This window comes from Helianthus annuus, chromosome 11 (genome assembly GCF_002127325.2).
Source record: "Helianthus annuus cultivar XRQ/B chromosome 11, HanXRQr2.0-SUNRISE, whole genome shotgun sequence".
Classification (NCBI taxonomy): domain Eukaryota; kingdom Viridiplantae; phylum Streptophyta; class Magnoliopsida; order Asterales; family Asteraceae; genus Helianthus; species Helianthus annuus.
This window is the reverse complement of record NC_035443.2, coordinates 105,707,234-105,731,450: the sequence shown is the minus strand read 5'-3', so window position 1 is coordinate 105,731,450 and position 24,217 is coordinate 105,707,234. Positions and strand designations below refer to the sequence as shown.

Genomic DNA, 24,217 nt, shown 5'->3' with positions numbered 1-24,217 from the left:
TTGCCTGGCTTGCCGCCTCAAAGGCAAGTGGAGTTCCGCATTGACTTAGCTCCAGGCGCCGCGCCTGTGGCTAAGGCGCCATACAGACTTGCTCCGTCTGAGATGCAGGAACTGTCGACACAACTTCAAGAGTTGTTAGACAAGGGATTCATCCGACCGAGCTTCTCGCCTTGGGGAGCTCCAGTTTTGTTTGTTAAGAAAAAGGACGGTAGTTTCCGTATGTGCATTGACTACAGAGAGTTGAACAAGTTGACGATCAAGAATAGGTATCCTCTGCCAAGGATTGATGATCTGTTCGACCAGCTGCAAGGTTCAAGCTTCTATTCGAAGATCGATTTACGATCTGGTTACCATCAGTTAAGGATACAGGAGGAGAGTATCCCGAAGACAGCCTTCAGAACTCGATATGGACACTACGAGTTTCTGGTTATGCCGTTTGGTTTAACAAACGCACCTGCAGTGTTCATGGACTTGATGAATCGAGTTTGTAAGCCGTACTTGGACAAGTTCGTGATTGTATTCATCGATGACATTTTGATTTACTCAAAGACGAAGGCTGAGCACGAGCAGCATTTAAGAGCCATTCTGGAGCTGCTAAAGAAGGAACAGTTATACGCCAAATTCTCTAAGTGCGAGTTTTGGCTAAGAGAAGTGCAATTCCTTGGCACGTGGTAAATGGAGATGGAATCCACGTGGATCCCACCAAGATCGAGGCGATCAAAGATTGGGAAACGCCAAAAACGCCAACCGAGATTCGGCAATTCTTGGGTTTGGCTGGCTATTACCGAAGATTCATCGAGAACTTTTCAAAGATCGCTCAACCATTGACGCTCCTCACTCAGAAGGACAGGAAGTTTGATTGGGGAATCAAACAGGAAGAAGCATTTCAGATATTGAAAGATAAGCTTTGCAACGCGCCAATCTTAGCACTACCGGAAGGTACAGATGATTTTGTGGTATACTGCGACGCTTCACGTCAAGGATTGGGTTGTGTGTTGATGCAACGCCAAAAGGTTATTGCCTACGCGTCACGCCAGCTAAAGGTACATGAGAAGAACTATACCACACATGATTTGGAACTAGGCGCAGTGATTTTTGCATTAAAGATCTGGAGACACTACCTTTATGGTACGAAATGTACGATCTTCACAGATCACAAGAGCCTCCAGCACATATTCAACCAGAAGGAGTTGAATATGAGGCAAAGACGATGGGTAGAGCTGTTGAACGACTACGACTGCGAGATAAAGTATCATCCACGGAAGGCGAATGTGGTCGCCGATGCCCTGAGTCGAAAAGAGAGGATCAAGCCCATAAGGGTTAGGGCTTTGGAAATGGTTGTTCGAACCGATTTTCCTCTACGCATTCGTGCCGCGCAGAAAGAAGCTCTCAAGGAGAGAAACCTTGAAGAAGAGTATCTCCGTGGGATGGAAAAGTTATTGGTACCAAACAAGAAAGGAACGTTGTGTTTTGAGAAAAGGATTTGGGTTCCTTTTTTTGGAGGTTTAAGGAAGGTTATTTTCGATGAAGCTCACAAGTCGCGATACTCTATCCACCCTGGAGCGGATAAGATGTACCAGGATCTTAAAGATTATTATTGGTGGCCTAGGATGAAAGGCGATGTGGCTGTTTATGTGAGCAAATGTTTAAATTGCGCTAAGGTTAAAGCGGAATACCAGAAGCCTTCAGGACTTCTGCAACAACCAGAGATTCCCAAGTGGAAGTGGGAACAAATCTCCATGGATTTTGTTACGAAATTGCCAAGAACGCCAAGAGGCCATGACACTATCTGGGTGACAGTGGATCGATTAACGAAGTCAGCACACTTCCTGCCTATCCGAGAAAAGGATAATACGAGCAAATTGGCTGAAATTTACATGAGAGAGATTGTTACACGCCATGGAGTACCTCTCTCGATTATCTCCGATAGAGACGGAAGGTTCGTGTCAAGGATATGGCAATCCTTCCAAGAAGCTTTTGGCTCGAAGTTGAATATGAGCACCGGGTTTCACCCGCAGACCGACGGTCAAAGCGAGCGGACGATTCAGACGTTGGAGGACATGCTGAGAGCATGTGTTATGGATTTAGGCGGTAGCTGGGATAAGCATTTGCCTCTGGTTGAGTTTTCATACAACAACAGCTACCACACCAGTATTGGTGCCGCGCCATTCGAAGCTTTATATGGGCGCAAATGCAGATCACCGCTCTGTTGGTCTGACGCCGGGGATAGACAGTTGGCTGGTCCTGATGTAGTCCAGGAAACCACAGATAAGATTGCACAGATACGAGATCGCATCAGTGTGGCTCGTGACCGGCAGAAAGCCTACGCGGATCGAAGCAGGAAACCTCTAGAGTTTGAGGTAGGCGATATGGTTTTGCTAAAGGTATCACCCTGGACGGGTGTGGCACGCTTTGGGAAGCGTGGGAAGTTGAATCCGCGGTATATTGGTCCGTTCAGGATTTTGGAAAGAATTGGGACCGTAGCTTACAAGCTGGACTTACCTGCTGAGCTAAATGGAGTTCACGATACATTTCATGTATCCAATCTGAAGAAAAGTCCAACACAAGATACCGTTGCCATTCCTACCGATGAAATTCATGTTGACGACACGCTCCACTTCGTTGAAGAACCCGTTGAGGTCATGGATTGGAAAGTGAACAAGACCCGCCGGAGCAGTGTCAAGCTCGTCAAAGTTCGTTGGAATGCCCGCCATGGTCCTGAATTCACCTGGGAGCATGAGGACCGAATGAAAGAGAAATACCCCCATCTATTTCCCAAGAACCCTGCTTCTACAAGCAGAACTTAAATTTCGGGACGAAATTTTTCTAACGGGGGGAGAATGTGACAACCCTCACAAAACCAGGTATCCGTACGATTTAATTAATAATTAATTACTGCTTGATTACTGTGCTTAACTGAAATTGCTGATGAATTGCTACTTGATTTCTGATACTTGTATACTCTTGCATCACACTCGATTTGCTGTCACTACATTATTTACATACTGAACTCTAGTGACAAACATGATGCACAAAAGCACAGTAGCACTATGAACGGATAACCTATTGAACATGCTGATAAAGCCAGCATCAGGCAGACACTGCCTCTAAGGCCTGTATGAGCCAGAAATATTTTACTACACCCATAGTGAGTGTAGGGATACAAGGGTTGTAGAACTGCGTCTCTAGGAATAAGTTACGATGACTGGATGTGCCTAAAACGTACACTGAGCACAAAACACAACACTTTAATTAATATTTCAGCTTCTGGCTAACTAATAAAGTGCCAAAACATGAGGAAATATTCCTGACACTTTGGAAAATAAGTTGTGTCACTAAAAATGGTAATAACGACACTTATATGCTTTGTTAAGCGCTTTAACGGATTACTATCCAACCAAACAACCGGACTTTACCCGGGACATGAAAATATTGACAGTAACATTATTGGTCTTTTTCTGAGCTAGTTAGGGTCCCTGAACACCCTAACACCCGCGTTAAGACACAACACACCACTAACCAAGTTAACCCCTAAACCTAACTTAGTTAACCTAACTATAACCTAACTATTAGTTGAATTCTAACCAAATGACCCCCCCTTCCAACAAAACCGTCCCCTAGGGGACATACCTTGTACTAAATTGATTAATTTATTTTGAGATGTTGGATATCTATTAGACATATTAACCAATGTATTTAGAACTTGATTTTGCCTATAAGTAACAACACTAAACACACAAGATCATTATCATTACACAACACACTTCACACTCTCTCTCCCTTCCTCTTTGGCTCACGGCCGAACACACACACACACATCCATCCATTTTCGGCTCTTGATCTCCACATTCCAAGGTTGTTCAAGTGTTACGGGTCACACATTAGGAGTCTTGGAGCAAACGGAAGGCGAAGGACCTCTCTACCTAGCTTTTATCCACCTCTTTTTCGCATAGATTCTTCCCTAGCCTCGAGCTAGAGGTATAATGCTTAAAACTCGTACTCGAACTAATCTAAGGTGGTTAATAAGATATATGATGATTAAAACTCGGAATCTTGCATTTTGAAGCATTAAAGTCCACTAAAATTACAAGTATTGTTGGTTAAAAGCATATAAGTTGTGTAAAAGTTGTAGTAATTAAAAGTTGTGATTATTTAGGCCCGATCTATGATGTGGTAGCTCGGATCATCATTTAACCCGGTTTGGTTAAGGCCATGGATCTTGACATAAACTTGTTTTGAATAGAACAAGGGTTAAAAGGTGAAACTCTACCACACGCGAAGCATGAACTTGTGTAAAAGTATTTTTACTTGTAAAATAGTATCTAAAACTAGCAGATCTACGTATCTGCGGGTGGTATTTTCAAAGAACCACATATCACAGAAGTCATGTTTTCTAAAAAATAGATCTTACATTAACAAGCATGATTTTTATAAACCACAAGTGTGTAAACACTTGTGAAATGAAAAGTTTCGACAAAATAACAATCTTTGTAAAAGATGACGAGAAGTTGTAAAGATGGATTTACTCTAAAAACGAGGGTTTTACGAGATCAAATTACCTTATATGAAGATCTACTAAATTTAAGGAGATTTACACCACAGTTTTGGGAAAACTGCAAGTTCATGTAATTTTTGGCGATTTACACATATGTTGATTAGCTGATGTGTTGGAAGTTGTTTTGATCAAATAAAGAAGCTGTTGAAATTGATTTTGTAAAGAAAATGATACGCTTGAAAGCGTGGCCACCTCTAGTTACAGAGGAAACTCTGGCGAAATTTTTCTAAAAACCTAACACTTAGAAATATTTACACTACAAGTGTTAGAATTATTTTTGACATGTTTTCAAAATATATTTCGCCACGACTTTATTTACAAATATTCGGAGGTGAGATTTTCACAAAAACTAAACGTGATAAATATATATATTTATACTTTCACCACACTGTTTATGATTATTTTGTGAAAAATACATAAATATTATTTTTAGAGTAAAAATAATATTTACGAACGTTAACAGATCCAAAATAATACGAACGCCTCTACGATAATTATATAAGTTACACTGGTAATTACTATTAAAACACGAATGATAAAACGTAACTTACGCATTATACGGAAATATTTACGAACGCGTATTCTATCAACGTATTATTTTTGGGGAAAATTATGTGAAAAGAAAATATAATATTTTTGAGAAAAATATTTATATTTTGGAATTAGAAGTAAAAATATATTAAGTGAGACTTAATGATATAATTCGAAAGCACATGTATTAAATCCCCCATCCTTGGGAAGGAGATTAACTACCAAGTATATACGAAAAGTAAACACGGAATAGTTGTCTAACTATTTCCCAAGAACTTAAACTATAAAGCTAAGGCACGGCCGTCCGTCTAATAGATTTAGCACATGTAGGTCGTTGCATAGCTGCCTGATTTGGAGTACTTGGTAGAGACGCACCGACTGTGAGTTCATGTCCCCCTTTTCTCTTAACTGTTTTCAGTTTTCTAAACTGCGGGGGTGAAATACATGTTACTATGATTACGAGTACTTTTTACATGGTATGGTTAGCATAAGGAGGGTTACTACTTAGATCATGTGAGTGGGTAGGCGGGAACTGGAGGCCATTAATCCTCATTGTAGGACCGAGGGACGTAAGCGTTAGATCTATCTGGGTGTAGCGAGCCCAACCCCAGGTCCAGCATAACGGACCTCGGGGTGACTTTGTGCCCCGACGCAAAATCGCAAGGTTTGAGTCTTCCTACTTCCACTTCACACATATCAATGGCCTTGCAAACCATTGGTGATCTCTTTTTCCTTATTTGCTACATACCAGGATTTTGATAATACAAAGGTTTATTTACTCACTTTCGCATGAACTCGCTCAACATTATTGTTGATTTTTCAACTTACATGTATTTCAGGGAATTAAAGATCTGGCACGGTATGACACGTTTTCCCGCTGCACTAGTTTCCGAGGTCATCCGGGGTTTAGGGAATGTGACTCTTTCCTGGACAAGTCACAGTCCTTAAACCATGTTTATGGTTTGTTTGTTTGTTGAACAATGTTATGGTTGCTAGGGTGTTTTCCCGTTAAGACAATGGTATTGTATTTGGTTTTTAATACTTAATGGATGATCTTGCATGTTTTTAATTCATATAGCTTTGTTATGATTAAGCTATGGTATTAAGAAGTCACACCAAATTAACCACGCTTCCGCAAAGCCAGGGTGTGACACGAAGTAACGGGTAACTCTTTTATTATTTTTTTTACTTGTTTTTTACTTTTATTTTTAACATACAACTTATTTTTACTTTTTTTTTTAATTTGTAGCAAACTTTCAAACGGGTCCCGTTTTTTGGGATAGGATTCGTGCACTCTTTTTTAGCACGTGGGTTCAAGGCGAACATCGGGACAAAGATTCCATTTCTAGTAAATGGACCGACATCAACAACAAGTCTCACGCGTTCCAAGAAGTTTACCAACGTAACTACGATACTCGCCCGAGCGGTGAAAGTGACGTCGGGGTTTTAACGAGGACTTTGGAGGAGTTCGAGAGGACGAAATGCCCTTTCACGTACTATAAGTGTTGGGAGCTACTACGAAAAAGTCCAAAGTGGGCGCTAGTTAATCCAATGACGTCTAGCAGTAGACGTCGAGCTAAAAGGTCAAAAACATCATCCTCCGTTGACCCGTAAACTCCGACATCGGATGCCCGCAATGTTGATTTAAATGAGGCGGTGGACGTTGACGAGGGAATTCAAGAAGAGTTGACCCGACCCACCGGTAGAAGAAAGGGAACCTGGAAAAAACCGGTCGAGTCGTCTTCCGATCTCGAGTTAAAGGAAGATTTCGAGGAGATGAACCGTCGTCTCCAAGACATTCGCGACCTCGGCCACCAACGTTATGAGATTATGAAAGAACGAGTGGCCGAAACCAAAAAGTTTAACGAGATGCAAGAGGCGAGACAAATGGAAAAGGACATTGAGTTTTTGTCCAAACCTATCGACCACCTACAAGGCGATGCGTTGATCCTTGCGCAAATGCGTCGCCAAAAAATTAGAGAAAAATATGGACTCTAGATGATCATGTTCTTTTTTTTTCTTTATTTTTTTTTGGTTTTTTTTTGTTTTTTTATTTTCTGTTTTTTTTTTCAGTTTTTTTTTTTTATTTCAAGTATTGTAATTTTTATTTTAAATTAATGAAGTTTTTTATATTTTAAATTAAAAAAAATAATTGTGAAATGATTGAATGGGGGTTATTGGCATAATGCCTCACTACGTCATTTTTGCTATAATGCCCAATGATGATTAGGATGGCATGTGTGGCATTATTATGTTTAATAAATAGTCTAATCTAATACGAAGACCAAAAAAATCTCCACCGCCATCACAATCCCAAATCAACGAAGCGTCCATATCAATAAATCTTCCCAAATCCAACGGCCACAATTCAACTCCTAAACACCAACACAGATCTCATCTTTACTTCCCTCTGTTAAACCCTGCAACTTTTGAAACCCTAATTCACACTCCTCTATGCTTAGGGTTTAATAAAAACGTTTGCTTGTTCGATTAATAATGGCGAATTCCTACTCTTCTTCTTCTTCCGTTACTGCATCTCAGGTTTCGGTTATTGTATTCACAATTGTTGGAAAAACCGACTTTTATGTTGATATTGATAATAATTGTTTTGTTGTTTATTTGTGTAGGTGGGTTCGTACTTTGTGCAACAATATTATCAGGTGCTTCAGCAACAGCCTGAATTTGCTCATCAGTTTTATGCGGATTCCAGTACTATGGTTCGGGTTGATGGTGAATCCACTGAGACTGTGTTACGTATTAAAGGTTACAGGGACTGATATTGTAATAATAAGAATTAAGGTTCAGGGATTAGATTGTAATTGTTAGAAAGTTAGAGGGTTGGTTGTAAGATGTTAGTTGTAGTCGTTGTAAACCGGTAGTTAGTTGTAATCGTCGTTATAATAACGATAGTAACTGAATGAAAGATCAGCTTGATTGTGATTGAATCCTTCTCTCTCTCTTAGATTCTCTTCAATTGTATCAAGTGGTATCAGAGCTGTTCAATCCTTGGACACTCTTGATTTTGATTTGAAACCCTAATTCACAAGAAAAATTCATCATTGTTCAATTCAACTACCGTTCAATTCAATTTCGAATTTGATCATTGTTCGATCGAATTCAGTTCAATTCAACTACCGTTCAATTCAATTCTTGAATTAATCATCGATTCGATTAATTCATTCTATAATCATGTCGACTCGTAATCAATCTTTGGAACAGAGAATTACAGATCATGATGCAATTCTGCAACGATTGGAACTAGCAACTGGTTCAAATTTAACAGAATTGGAAGCTATTAAGATGACGGTGAACCAGGAATTAGAAGCTATGAGACATCAATTGAATCAGAGTTCTTCAAAAATGGAGTCACAAATGGAATCTATCATCAGGAACTTACAAAGTCTTAACAACACCATTCCAAATAATCAGGGTCCTACTCAAGTAGTTAATCGTGATCAGAGGAACAATAACGGAAGTTTTAACAGACTTACAAAGATTGAATTTCCAAAATTCAATGGAACAAACATTGAAGGATGGTTATGCAGAGTTGAACATTTCTTTGCTATTGATTCAACTCCTGAGAATGAGAAAGTGAGGTATGCCATTATTCATCTTGAAGATATTGCTTTGTTATGGCATCAGGCATTTGTTAAGTCTAGAGGTGGATCAATAGAAGGGTTAACATGGGTGGAATATAAGGGGTTCATATCTACAAGATTTGCTATGATAATGGATCAAAATGCTATGGCAGCATTAGCTTCTATTAAACAAACAGGTTCACTGCAGGAAATGTGTCAAGAATTTGATCTTGCTTTGACTAGGGTTAACATTTGTGAGGAATATGCTATTAGCCTATTCCTTAATGCCTTGAAACCAGAAATTGGGAACCCTTTGAAATTGATAAGACCTAGAAATCTTCCTGAGGCTTATATGCTAGCAAGAACTCAAGATGATAATCTCAAATTCACAAATCCTACACCTTATAAGTCAACCTATAAACCTTCATACAAATCAGTTGATACCAACCACAATTCTTTTAAAACCATTCATAATCCAACACCATTATCTTCAGCCAATATTCCACTGCTACCAGCTCCTTCGTTTAAACCTAGAAACACTACTACCAGGAGTTTGTCAACCAAAGAAATAGCTGACAAGAGGGCAAGAGGTGAATGCTTTGGGTGTAATGAGAAGTTTTCACCAACTCATCAATGTAAAAACAAACAATTATTTTCAATAGAAATATGTGAAGATGAGGCAGAAGAGGAAGTTCAGAATTATGAAGTATTGGATCCACAAATTTCCTTAAATGCTATCTTGGGAGTCACTTCTTATTCCACTATGCGAGTCGTGGGATCCATTGGTACAAAGGTATTACACATTTTGATTGATTCGGGATCCACACATAACTTCATTGATGAAAAGTTAGCCTATAAAATGCATTGTCCTATTCATACTATGCCTGCTCTTAATATTACTGTTGCTGATGGAAATAAAATGAGCTGCACAAAGATGTGTGAGAAATTAAAGTGGCAGATGCAGGGTAACTGGTTTATGACAGATGTGTTTTTGATTCCCTTGAAGAGTTATGACATGGTATTAGGGATTCAATGGCTACAAGAGTTAGATGATATCACATGGAATTTTAAGGAACTAACCATGAAGTTTAAGAGTGATAATAGGAATATAGAACTTAAAGGTTCTAAAACAAATGAGATGAGTTTATGTTCAAGTGAGAAAATGGAAGGATTACTGGGCAAACCTGTTCAACTTGCTCAAATGTTTGGGTTGCAGCTGGTGACTAATGAAGAAATGCCAAGTTTACCCTCCATACAAGAACAAGTCAATAGTCCTGTCTTGGATGAATTACTGCAGAAATATGAAGATGTTTTCGCAGTCCCTACAACCTTACCTCCATCAAGATCTTGTGATCATAAGATAGTTCTTAAAGATGATTCCAAGGTGATTGCCCAAAAACCTTACAGGTACCCTGCTGCACAAAAAGATATAATTGAAAAAATGACTCAAGAATTACTTGACATGGGTATCATTAGAGAAAGCACTAGCTCATTTGCAGCTCCTGTTGTGTTAGTAAAGAAAAAAGATGGTACGTGGAGGATGTGTGTGGACTACAGAAAATTGAATGAAGCAACAATCAAGAACAGTTTCCCTATTCCTTTAATAGATGAACTGTTGGATGAGTTAGGGGGTGCAACCATCTTTTCTAAACTAGATCTCAGATCTGGTTATCATCAAGTGAGAATGTTTGAACCAGATATCTATAAAACTGCTTTCAAGACTCATCAAGGTCATTTTGAATTCTTGGTACTTCCTTTTGGACTTACTAACGCTCCTGCAACTTTCCAAGCTCTCATGAATTCTGTATTCAAACCACTGTTAAGGAAATGTGCACTAGTTTTTTTTGATGACATATTGGTGTACAGTTCTTCTATGGAAAAGCACTTGGCAGATTTGGAAGCTGTTTTACAGTTGTTTAAAGCTAATTCCCTTTTAGCAAAACGTTCTAAGTGTACATTTGCTGGTACAAAAGTTGAGTATCTGGGCCATGTAATTACAAAAGAAGGGGTTAGTACTGATCCTGCTAAGGTTTCAGCTGTTGCTAATTGGCCTCAACCTACTAATGTGAAACAATTACGAGGGTTCTTGGGATTAGCAGGGTATTATCGACGGTTCATCAAGTCTTTTGGTAGCATAGCTCGGCCATTGACTAATCTTCTTAAAAAAGATGCTTTTTTGTGGCAAGAAGACAGTCAGCAAGCTTTTATTCAGCTAAAGACTGCATTAACTACTGCTCCTGTTTTGGCTTTGCCTGATTTTACTAAAACCTTTATTGTCGAAACAGATGCTTCTTCCAAAGGGTTGGGGGCAGTTTTAATGCAAGAGGGGCATCCTTTGGCTTTCATTAGCAAGGGTATTTCTGTCACACAGCAGGCTATGTCAGTATATGAAAAGGAATTACTTGCTATCTTAATGGCTGTCAAACATTGGCACCATTATCTTGTTGTTAAACATTTCATCATCAAAACTGACCAGAGGAGTTTAAAGTACTTGTTAGATCAGAAGATTAGTACGCCTCTGCAACAAAAGTGGTTAGCTAAGCTACTGGGCTATGACTATGAAATAGTCTATAAGCAAGGAGTAGACAATTTAGTAGCTGATGCTTTATCAAGGGTAGAAGGGTTGGCATTATTTCAGATAAGTTTGAGCTCTATTGATCCCTGTTTATGGCCTAAGATTACACAAAGCTGGGATTCTGATGCAAAGATTCAAGCTTTACTGCATCAATTACAAGAGGGGAACACAATTAAAAATATGACTTGGGATGGTCACACTCTTAAGAGGAAGGGTAAAATAGTCATTGGAGCTGATGATCAGTTAAAACAGGAGATTCTGAAGTTATGTCATTCTTCTGCTCTAGGAGGGCATTCTGGGTATATTCCTACTTTACACAGGTTAAAACAAATGTTTTACTGGAAAAAGTGTGCCAAAGATGTCAGAGAATATGTAAAGAATTGTACAGTTTGTCATAGAGCCAAGTACGAAAGGGTAGCTAGTCCAGGATTGCTTCAACCCTTGCCTACTCCTCAATCAGTTTTCAGTGACATTTCAATGGACTTTATCAATGGATTGCCTAAGTCATATGGTAAAGATTCTATTCTGGTTATAGTAGACAGATTCACTAAATATGGCCACTTTATTGCTCTGACTCATCCATACAGTGCTCCTAGTATCGCTCAAATTTTTTTTGATACAATTTTCAAATTACATGGCTGCCCAAATACAATTGTATCAGATCGAGACTCTATTTTCCTCAGTCATTTTTGGAAGGAATTTTTGAAATTACAGGGCATTCAAATGGCTATGTCAACTGCCTATCATCCTCAGTCGGATGGGCAGACAGAAGTCCTCAACAGGTGTTTGGAATCATATTTGAGATGTATGGTTATGGATGATCCAATGAAATGGTCTAAGTGGTTGACTTTAGCTGAATGGTGGTACAACACCACCTTCCATTCGGCTATTGGGATGTCACCTTTTGAGGCTCTGTATGGTGTTCCACCTCCCATCCATATTCCATTCATTCCTAATGACTCTAAAATTGATTCTATTGAGGAATGGTTCCAAATGAGGGAAGTCAAACTCGCTCAGCTGAAAGCTAATTTAGCTAAAGCTAAGAATCGGATGAAACAATTGGCCGATACCAAAAGAACAGAGCGACACTTCAAGGCAGGTGATTGGGTCTATGTGAAATTGCAAGATTATGTACAAACATCCCTCAAATTACATCATAATAAAAAATTAAATCCCAAATACTATGGACCGTTTATGATTTTGGAGAAAATTGGGTCTGTAGCTTACCGTTTGGATCTTCCGGATGAGACACAAATTCACCCGACATTTCATGTGTCGTTATTGAAAGCAGCTCCAGGACCTTCTGCTGCTATTGTGCCTTTACCAGCTGGTCCTCGATTCTCATTGCAACCTCGAGCCATTTTAGACAAGCAATTGGTCAAAAGAGGGAATCGAGCTGTTATGAGAGTGCTTGTTCATTGGCAGGGATTACCTATTTCAGAAGCTTCATGGGAAGATTTGGAGGGTCTCCAGCTTCGTTTTCCATATTTCAATTCTTGAGGACAAGAATTTTCTTTACCGGGGGAGTATTGTTACGTATTAAAGGTTACAGGGACTGATATTGTAATAATAAGAATTAAGGTTCAGGGATTAGATTGTAATTGTTAGAAAGTTAGAGGGTTGGTTGTAAGATGTTAGTTGTAGTCGTTGTAAACCGGTAGTTAGTTGTAATCGTCGTTATAATAACGATAGTAACTGAATGAAAGATCAGCTTGATTGTGATTGAATCCTTCTCTCTCTCTTAGATTCTCTTCAATTGTATCAGACTGCTTCTGCTATTTTTGTAAGTTGTTTGATGCTTGAATGGGATGTTTTAGTATCCACAAGATTTTTTATATGATTTTGTTGTTTAAGATGTGGTTAGGGGTGTTCACTGTCCAGTAAGAAAGATTGGATTTAGGGGCTGTTTTCATTCAAAATAATATTAAATCTTAAAAACTGTTGAAGGATATAACAATGTATTCTTAAATCTTTAAAATTGTTGAAGGATAATAAGTGTCTAACGGCCGGTTACATGTTCCAAACATTAAACCGAACTGTAAATCATCAATTCATCAAAACCGAACCGTGAACCCAATGGTATGTATTTCAAACCGGCCGGCTTTCTTTGGTTTGAGAGGTTTGGGTGATTTGTGATTTATGAACACCTCAATAATTGACATTAACTGATCGGTTTTAAGTTCTAGTATTGTGATTATGTGACTATGATTATGATCACTTTTCCATTGGGACGTGTAAATTTGCTTCCTTTTTCGGGGTTTAGTGATCTGAAGTTGCTTACTTAATGATAGTCACTATATGCACAATCAAACTTGAATGCTGAAATGTTAAAAAGTATATACGTATAACTTGAATGCCGCTTTTTTGGGCATTATAAAGCTCATTTATGTTTATGATGTAATGGGATAATTATGGACATGTAATGCGTTTAGCAAGGCGACGTGGATCATGTGCGAGTAGTAGGCTAATTGAGAAACTTGAGAAGCATTCTGGACCACACATTTTCCCTAAATAAAAAACGCAAAAAAAAAATGTAAAAAATGCAATTTTTTTTTTTTGGAAAAATGGGAGCTTTTTCTATTAGTTTTTTTTTTCTTAGGGATTTATACACATGTGTATATTGTTAATCTTTTAATTATACATATGTGTATATTGTCAATTTTTTAACTATACATATATGTATATACATGTTTAAAATTGAAAAATAAGTGTTGTAAATCTTTGGTTTAGGTGAATGGTTTACTTTTAACTTTAGGATTTAGCATTAGTATTTGTGGTTTAGCATTAGGGTTTAGCTTTAGGGTTTAACATTAGGGTTTAGCATTAGTATTTAGGGTTTTGCATTATGGTTTAGCATTGGGGTTTATCTTTAGGGTTTAGCATTAGGGTTTAGCTTTAGCTTTAGGGTTTGCATTAGGGTTTAGCATTAGGGTTTAGCTTTAGGGTTTATGTTTTAGGGTTTAGCATTTGGGTTTAGGGTTTATAGAGTTTTGGTTATTGTTCAATATACACATATGTATAGTTATAAGATTGACAATATACACATATGTATAGTTTAAAGATTAACAATATACACATGTGTATAAATCCCTAAAAAGAACCTGATAGAAAAAGCTCCGATTAAACGAAAACCCACTTGAGTTGTGTAAACTCAAAAAACCTTTGTAAAAACCCCATGTAACATTTTTATTTTTTTCTAAAAAAAATTAGGAAATGTAACATACATATACTTGAACATTTTTATAAAAGAAAAACAAAAAAAACACCGAGTAGTTTATTTTTTAAAAAATGTTAAAAATTTCATGTTACATAATATATATCTCCAAAAAAATGTAACATACAAATTTTGAACATTTAAAAAAAAACTAGTAGACGTTTTTTCATTTTTTTTCCTAAAAATGTTCAAGTACATTTTATGTTACATTACCTGTTTTTTTAGAAAAAAATAAAAATGTTATAGGGTTTTTTTGGGTTTTCTCAACTCAAGTGGGTTTTCGATTTATCTTTCACCTATATATATATATATATATATACACACACATATATAGGAAATGTGTAAAATACAATACGGCTTAATGTACATCACGTACGACCAAGGTTTAAAAAAACGGAATCGAGTTTCGAGGCGTTTTCCCTTCGTCTCACGAGGCGTAAGCCCGAGTCGCAATTAAAAAATAAATATAAAAATTATATATCTTAAAAAAATAAAATAATACTTCCAAGTTCTAATAAATACTTCTAGAATTCATTGGGCCAAGTGAAAATTTCCTTAGTTATAGGAATGAGCCCAAGTTTAAAAAGAGCCCAAGTTTAAAGAAAGAGCCCAACTTTATAAAAACTCACTTCATCTTCTTCTTTAGACCTAGTCGTCATCTAAAAACCTCTCCACCCTCCATCAGAAACCCTAATAGTTGATACAGCCGTCATTCCATATGCTTTGTTTCTTCTAGATCGTCCACGCTACATGTCCATCTGCCGTGGTTCTTCTTCAGTGCCGCACCTGGTAAGCATCATTTGTTGTTACAGCCGTCTTCTCCAATGGACAAAACCCTAATTCTCCGGTTACCATCAAACACGTACGCCTCTTCATAAACGACCGCCTCTAATAGATACGGCCCGCCTCGGACCAATGAGGCGTACGTATAAAAATAGCCAGCAAGGCTCCGCCTCAAAAACGATTTCTTCCCGTTTCGCCTCGAGGCGCGCCTCAATACGTACGCCTCGAACGTTTTTTTAAACCATGCGTACGACAACGTGCGTGATTAATGTTTTCCAACATGCGTGATTTGGGTTTTTTAGTTTATAACGTGCGTGATTTTCAAATGAACGTGCGTAATTATCTGTCGTACGTGATGTACGTTAAACCGTATTGTACGTTAGCTGGCATCTATATATATGTAAATACATAAAATATGCATGATATAAAAATATACATAAAATATGCATGATATAAAAATTACCACTATAACACCGCTATACCACCGCTATAACATATATATGATATATCGGACCTTGATCGCTAATTGATTTTGGACCGCTATAACTGCATAGCGCTAAACATAAAATAGCGCATTGCTATCGCTACGTAGCGTATAGGTAGCTTGTTGCTATCGTCCGCTATTTTCTATGAACAACTATGTTCATAATACTTATTATATGGAATGTTGTGCCTTTTTGTAGCAAATCCATTCACTTGTCCAGTCACTACATTTTAGCGGGATCGAGATCAAGACAATAAATTCTCTTGAATCATGGAGCCAAGGCATTATTGTTGTGGTTTCTGGTTCCGTAAAATCCAAACTTTTTACCGGCTGGAAGAAGTTTGTTCAGACATTTTTCCTTGCTCCACAAGAAAAAGGTTACTTTGTGATGAACGACATCTTCCACTTTGAAAGTGAGGAAGTTACACATCAGCGTCCACCACCCGAGGCCAAAGTTGATTCTCAACAAATTACTTCTGAGTTACCTGGTACTTACCATTTCTATCTTTCTTATTTTTACCTTAGATGAGCTTATTTGTATTTGTATTTTCATTTATTTGGCAGTTAGTGAAGATGCTTATGAGGTTGAAGCAAGGGAAAATCTCACTTCATTAAATTTAGAACAAAACAATGAAGATGGCTACTACAATCCTTCTCAAGAAACACATCTACAAGAAGAAGAAGAAGAAGAAGAAGAAGATTATGAAAGTGAATCCTATGATGAACAACCACCGCTAGAAGATAACGTTCAAAACAATACTGTGGACTACGTACAACAAGAAGAACGTATTCATTATCAAAACACAGTGGATGAATATGTTCAAGAGAACACTGTAGAATACGTTCAAGAACCAGTTTCTGCTGTGGTTGCAGAGCCTGTCAAGTTCACATATGCTTCTATTGTACGCATTTCTTTACTATTCACATATGTAACTTGCGTTTTAGTACAAGACATGTCGTTTACTAATATATTCTTATTCTCTCATGGATGTTGAATTTTAAAAGTTGCGATCCAAAGGGAAATCATCGCCATCAGTTTCTCTTCAGCCACCGACTGCTAAGAGTGTGACACCTGCCCCCGAATGGCATTCGACTCCTGAACCCGTTACTCAACCGCCACCTGTTTCATCGGCATCAGACTCCACTACTCAATTGGCACAGGAATCTTTCACTAGTGAAGAAGGTAAAGAAAGTATTTCTTTTGTGTTGCATCTGTGAACAAAATATGTAATATAATGTGTGTATTTTTAGGCGATTCGAAGTCTGTTTATGTGAGGAACTTGCCAACTACTGTTACTAGCCAGGAAATATTTGAAGAGTTCAAGAATTTTGGCAAAATTAAGCAGGATGGTGTATTCATGAAGAATCGGAAGGTGGGTGGTTACTTGTTTTGTCTTTTAGCTGTTGTCGTTATTATTACTTTTAGTGTAGAATGGAACTTCTAATTCACTTAGTTTACAGGATGTTGGTGTTTGCTTTGCCTTTGTTGAGTTTGAGGACTTCGAGGGTGTCCAGAGAGCAATCGAGGTCTGTGCTTAATTTCTCAACTCGATGTTTTATATGCTTTTTCCATGTTATTTTCTTTTGCTTTCAACAATATTCTTACATTTTTTTTTTCATTTAGCACATATACAAATTACCATTTTTCAAACCAAGATTTTGTGACTTCAATGGTTTTTTTTTTTTTGTGTGTTTTATGGTATTTAAACTTGGTTTATGTATCACTTGTATTGGATTATATTAATGTTTATGCATGCATGGATCGTTTGTTTTAGATTTTGACAATGTTTGTAAGTTTTTTTTTGTATTTTTTAAACTATATATGACTTAAATATGATGTTATCGAGTTTTTGTGATTGGTCAGACCAGTGAACTTTGGTTTCATTTGTGCAAGTCAAAAGTCACCCAAAGTGTATTTAAACTCTAAAGTCAGTTATAAGACTAAATTTTTATTGAGATATTATAGTTTTGTAATGTAATCACATGTGACATTCGTTATTAAGAACAGGTTATTTAGTATATCTATAAATAGTATCATTTGTCGTGCTTTGCTTTTTAGAATCATTGTGTGAGGCCTGTTAAAAATGTGGTACAGATTATTGATCTTCATGTTGTTTTTGTTTTGTAGGCATCTCCAATTCAATTAGCAGGAAGACAAATCTACATTGAAGAGAGGAGAGCAAACAACAGCGGTAGTACTCGTGGTGGAAGTATGTGCCTCTCGTTGTCTAGTTTTACATTGATCTCACTAATTAATTAATTTTATACAAAACCTCTATGCGTAAGAGGATCTTAATATGATTATTTCAACAGTATATAACATTATATCCTTGAAATAAAACAGGGTGTTGGCAGTCATTTTAGCGATAACAAAATCTGAAAGTTGAATTTTGAACAACAATGTTTAAAACAGAATCGGTTTTTCAATACTAAAAGAAACAATAATATTATGTGGATGAAAAACCAATGTACTTTTTTATTCTTCGTGCAAGTCACGGAATTCAGTTTGATATATTAAAGTCACTAAAATTGTATAAAAACCCAAAGAAGTCATTAAACTAGTTTTTGTTTATTAAAGTCGCTAAATCTTTTAACATTTAAATTAACAAAATTTGAGAAAGGGTCATTCAAAAGCATCCGCATTTTAGACAAGTTTAGGATTTTAGTATGCTACATTTAGCGAGACTTTCCCATGTACTTGTTACAAGCTAAGGGACTTTCTCGTAAAAAAATAAGTAATTATAGTGGGTTTTTATGTAACCAATATCAAGATTAGTTTGAGGGGCTTTTGTAAACAAAAAAAAGTAAGTCTACTGGTATTTATTTATAGTATTAGCCCTATGAATGAACATATTTATATATCGGCGGTTATTTGAGCAGGAGGAAGAGGCGGCGGGAGAGGTCGAGGTGATGCATCAAGAGGACGTTACGGTGGTGGATCTTATGCAAGAGGAAACGGTTTTCGTTAATCTTCTTCACCACAAGAAGAAAGCCACCATGTTTGTGGAGGCTTTGTTTTGCTGCTAGTGTTTTTGGTTTTAAAACAAGTGTTTGGGTTGTGATTTTATGTTGCATTTTGCTAATCTTGTTAAAGAGAATGATTGTATATCGCGCAAGCGAACTATTGATCTCTTGATTGATTGTTTATTTAACTGTCAATTTGAGAGATGCATGTTTTGTGAACCTTTCCCCCTGATCTTTTGAGATGTTCGATGATTTATATTTTATATCAAAAAACTTTTTATCTCAAAAACTTTTTATTAAAAACTTTCACATTTTTAGATGCTTTTTTTGTTTGTTGCTTTTAAGTAGTAGAGGTTTAAAAGTTTCACTACATTCTTGTTCTTCCAAGAGCACCCGTTTCTCATCGTTTTTATTGTTTTCTGTTTAATTAACATAACTGTGCATTCTTCAGCAAGGTTGTGCACCTTATCTTAATGTTTTTCTTTGTTGCTGTTTGACAACTTCTGAATAGGTAAGTGCTAAACCAGTAAGAAGTCTGAATTATATTAAGAGCTAGTATAATGCTTAACCATTTAGAGGCAAATGTCTGACCAATTCAGATAGGAGGTTTTAACCATTCAGACTTAGTATAACGCGTAACCATTCAGAGGCAAATGTCCAAACAATTCAGACATCTGCTCGCAAAACAAAATAGTCTGAACCAGTAAAAAGTCTGAACCATTAAGAGCTCATCAAGAGGTGAAACAAACAACCCCTTAGCTTGTTTAATATAAGGATGGTCTTCTTTTCCTAAGGATGGCTCTTTCAAAAGTGTGGTGGGCGTGCTTGATGGTTGAGAGTATTGACCACACGCTCTACAATGATAACGTAAGTGCATGTAAAAATGGTGTAGTATAGAACGGTAAAAAGAAGTATTGATACATGGGTCTCAAGGAAATACTTAAGGGGCGTTTGGTTCGCAGGAATTCAATGGAATTTAAGGGAATTGGAATTTGAATTCCATCTCTTCCTTAAGATGTTTGGTTTACAGAATTTGATGAAATTGGAATCACAATTCCAATTTTCATGTGTTTGGTTGACAATAAAATTGGAATTGGAATTGTAATTGTAATTAGACATGAATTCCTTCAAATTTCTTTAACTAAATGAGTTCAAAATCCTTACTGTATGTGAAGGAATTAAAGTAAATTCATTGGAATCTTCGACTGCTTCGACCCGCACTGTTTCAAACCGTACCGTTTTGATCCGAACCGTTTCGACCCATTGTCACACCCCCAAAATCCACACGCGGAGTACCACCGCCTGGAGGCGTGACTGACCAGAATCAAGCCACCAATCATATTGAACATAACAAGTAATAAGTAAAATTCAACCACACAATATGAAAGGTGTTTCAAATCAAAAACATAGTTAAGTGTTTAGCGGAAGTATAATTGTAAAACCCAATGTAAGTATTAAGTACGAAATAAAGTAATGTTTTTAGCATGGCACACACTGCCATGTCCCACAACGACCGCGCCTCCCTGTGCAAGCTCCATGAGTACCTAACGACTTGCAAGGCATGTAACAACGAGTCAACAACAAAGTTGAGCGAGTTCACAGTTTATTGTTTAGTTATAGTATTCGTTTCCTAAATCATATGTTCGTTTTGTAAACCATGTATCGTATTAATTCGTATCGCGGTCTCCCAGACATGTGTGCGAAGATTAGTGGGGGCTTCCCATGTTACTAAACTGTGTGTATCGACTGCTACGAAAATGTAAGAGGTGCCCTAAGTCAATGTCTATCAGCATTGACCCTTTGCCCATAGTCCATTAGTACACGCTTGTTCGAACAACACGGTGTGAGGTTTGTTAAACCTAATAGCGCTATTAACTAATGACCCGCTCGCCATAGGCCTCGGCGATTAAGTCGATATAAATGAGGGACTTCATGATAGAGGTTTGGTCCAGTGTGTATTCTTGGCATCCTACCCACGGAGGATGGTTGTAGTTACCGTTTAAATCATTAACCCATTCCCAACCCTTGGGAATCCCATGCCTTGGAAAGAGTGTGAACTCACCTTGGTTTGCTCGGTATGCTAAACTATGTGCTCACAAGAAATCAGTCAAGTCCTATAGTATGCACGTATTTTCAATTAGTTCAAGTTCGTAAAGTGTTGCATGCATTCTATGACACAAAGTGTGCTTGGCAGTTAACATCATGTATCACGTAAGCAGTAAGTCAATATCATGCAATTCATGCTTCTCATAAATGTCTTTCACAGTTTATTCTAACATGGTTGTTCGTTAACAGTCTTGGTAAGCTTAACAGTGTTAATCAGGATTATCAGAATTAATATACATAATAAAATTAACACACTTAATGTAGTTACTGTTTCATAACAGAGTTAAATCAAAATTAATAGAGTTATCATTTATAATGAGCTTAACATACATAACCTGGTTAACCTAACCCAGTTAACATATTAACATAATTGACATGTTCATCAGCGTTAATAAACTTAACAGGTTTACTAAACTAACAGTGTTACATGCTAAACAGAACTACGGTGCCAGACATCACAGGTGACGAAAACAATTGCTTGGCGAAATCCCTGTCTGGCGAAATCCCTCATGCGACGAAAACAACCGGGACGAAAACACCTGTTTTCGTCGGCTTCAGGTGTGATGAACACACTAGGTGTTTTCGTCTAGTGTTGTGTTTTCGTTGGTCCCTGTGATTTCGTCGACTGGTTATCGTCTTCATTAATGGTTAACCAACCCAGCAATCTTAATCGATTATCATTGTTTCGCCCTTACTATTAACCATATAGTTGTTAATCAATTATGACAATCACCAGTACTACTAATCATTATAACAGAAGCATTATAACCAGTACTACTAATCACCAGTACTACTAATCATTATAACAGAAGCATATATAATATCTAACATGAACCCTAGTTTACATACACATCCAATCGATTAACATAACCATCACGTAAGCGGACATTTTCAGTATACTAGCATGCCCTCGGACTATGATCCCATCAATATCATTCAGGATTAAACATTCAATCATCAATCCTAGAACCCAAATCGATATCATGTTCCGCATATAGTTATGTAACCAAATAAATCAAGTATATAGAAATTAAGAACTAAGCAACCAAGCGTATAAATCACTAACCGGAACTATGAATGATCAAACAAAGGAAGTCGGGCTTCGAAGGAGAGGGGACAGCCGTCGGGTTCAAAGCAAAACGAGAGAGAGGAGGAGATGTGATTAGGGTTTCTGTCAGTTATTGATTTCGTGCACACGCTAAAAACAATTCCTGATCTGATCGATACTGGGCCGAAGCCCAACTGTTTTCGCCGACTAGCTCCTGGACGAAAACACTAAAGTGTTTTCGCCAGGTAGTGTTTTCGTGGAGGGGGTGTTTTCGGCTAAGGATAGGGGTTTTCGGCAAGGACTCCCACATTTGATTAATTATAAAACATAAATTAACACCACCACATTATAAACATACACAAATAATGCACACCAAGTATATATAAAACACACTGCAAATAGGTACAAGATTAAATCAAATAGAGACCTTGAAAACTCGGGTTGTCACATTATCCCCAACTTGAAAGAAATTTCGTCCCGAAATTTAGCACGTGGTTACTGAGGAAGCTAGTTGTGTTGCGTTGTTTCCTGGTTTTCCTGGGATGTCACATCATCCCCCCGTTGATTTGGAATTTCGTCCCGAAATTCCGCAGTAGATTCAGCCTCAGTAGTGGTTGCACTGTTTCCGAACAACTGGGGATACTTGAGTTTCATTTGGTCTTCTCGTTCCCAGGTGAACTCTGGGCCACGACGAGAGTTCCAACGAACTCGAACAAGAGGTATTCTGGTGTGTTTGAGGACCTTAACATCTCGGTCCGTGATTTCAACAGGTTCCTCGACGAATCGCAACTGATCGTCGATAGTGAGCTCCTTCAAAGGAACTATGAGGGTCTCATCTGACAGACACTTCTTCAGATTTGACCCGTGGAAGACGTTGTGAACTCCACCAAGTTCTACTGGCAGGTTCAGTTTGTAGGCCACCTTTCCTATTTTCTCTATGATTTCGAACGGTCCGACATATCGCCGGATTGAGCTTGCCTCGTTTGCCAAGACGAACTACACCCTTCCAAGGTGAGACTTTGAGTAGCACTCGATCCCCAACCTGGAACTCGAGTGGTTTCCTGCGCTTATCAGCGTAGCTTTTCTGACGGTCACGAGCTGCCGCCATACGTTGTCGTATCTGAGCAATTCTTTCCGTTGCGTCTACTACAAGTTCTGGACCCGTGATCTGACTATCACCCACCTCTGCCCAACAAAGAGGTGATCAGCATTTACGCCCGTACAATGCCTCAAATGGAGCGGCTTGAATGTTGGTGTGGTAACTGTTATTATACGAAAAACTCCACCAAAGGGAGGTGTTTTTCCCAGCTGTTGCCGAAGTCGATTACACATGCACGCAGCATGTCTTCTAGAGTTTGAATAGTGCGCTCAGACTGCCCATCCGTCTGAGGGTGATAAGCTGTGCTCATGTCTAATCGTGAGCCAAAAGATTTGTGCATTGCTTGCCACAGTTCCGAAGTAAAACGTGCATCGCGATCGGAAATAATAGAGGTTGGCACCCCGTGCCTTGAAACAACTTCCTTAAGCTAAACATCTGCTAAAGTAGAGAACTTGTCTGTTTCCTTGATAGCCAAGAAGTGTGCAGACTTAGTGAGTCGATCCACGATCACCCAAATAGTATCGTTTCCACGTTGAGATCTAGGCAGGCCAGTAACAAAATCCATGGAAATTTCCTCCCATTTCCATTGCGGTATCTTTGGTTGCTGAAGTAGGCCCGATGGTTTCTGGTATTCGGTCTTGACTCTCGCACAAGTCAAACATTTGCTAATGTAAGTTGCTATGTGGGCCTTCATGCTAGGCCACCAGTATGTAGTCTTTAAGTTGTGGTACATCTTATCCGAACTAGGATGTACCGAGTAACGAGACTTATGTGCTTCGTCCATCACAAGCTCGCGTAAGTTGCCATAGAGTGGGACCCAAATGCGTCCTGTTACATAGTAGGCGCCGTCTTCCTTTTGTTCTAACCGCTGCTTTGAGCCGCGTAAGGCTTCAGCCCTGACGTTTTCTGGTTTCAATGCTTCTACCTGATCATCTCGTATCTGTGCAGGAAGACTAGACTGGATGGTAAGTTGCAATGCTCGCACACGCCTAGGTGCAGTATCTTTTCGACTGAGGGCGTCGGCCACAACATTGGCCTTTCATGGATGGTACTTGATGGCACACTCGTAGTCATTCAATAACTCGACCCATCGACGTTGTTGCATGTTCAATTCCTTTTGCTTGAAGATTTGCTCGAGACTCCTGTGATCGGTGTAGATAGTGCACTTGGTACCGTACAGGTAATGTCTCCATAACTTAAGCGCGAAAATAACGGCTCCCAGCTCCAAGTCGTGTGTAGTGTAATTTCTTTCATGAACTTTAAGTTGACGTGACGCATAA

General features: G+C 38.2%; 1 protein-coding gene across 1 annotated transcript; it reads left to right on the top strand.

The window, feature by feature from the left end:
- The first annotated feature begins 7,380 nt into the window (after nucleotides 1–7,380).
- Nucleotides 7,381–18,936, top strand: LOC110877895 (nuclear transport factor 2). The gene is made up of 10 exons (XM_022126116.2): nucleotides 7,381–7,627; nucleotides 7,714–7,828; nucleotides 13,003–13,022; nucleotides 15,920–16,208; nucleotides 16,285–16,622; nucleotides 16,726–16,903; nucleotides 16,972–17,093; nucleotides 17,182–17,247; nucleotides 17,849–17,930; nucleotides 18,601–18,936. Exons 1-10 carry the CDS (start codon nucleotides 7,583–7,585, stop codon nucleotides 18,687–18,689), a joined length of 1,344 nt encoding a protein of 447 aa, XP_021981808.1. The 5' UTR covers nucleotides 7,381–7,582; the 3' UTR covers nucleotides 18,690–18,936.
- Nucleotides 18,937–24,217: the final 5,281 nt, after the last annotated feature.

Bases quoted from the DNA above. Each gene is read 5' to 3' on its own strand.
- LOC110877895 (XM_022126116.2), top strand. From the start codon at position 7,583: ATGGCGAATTCCTACTCTTCTTCTTCTTCCGTTACTGCATCTCAG. The intron at 7,628-7,713 runs GTTTCGGTTATT...TTATTTGTGTAG, and splicing joins CTTCCGTTACTGCATCTCAG to GTGGGTTCGTACTTTGTGCA. The intron at 16,209-16,284 runs GTACTTACCATT...TTTATTTGGCAG, and splicing joins AATTACTTCTGAGTTACCTG to TTAGTGAAGATGCTTATGAG.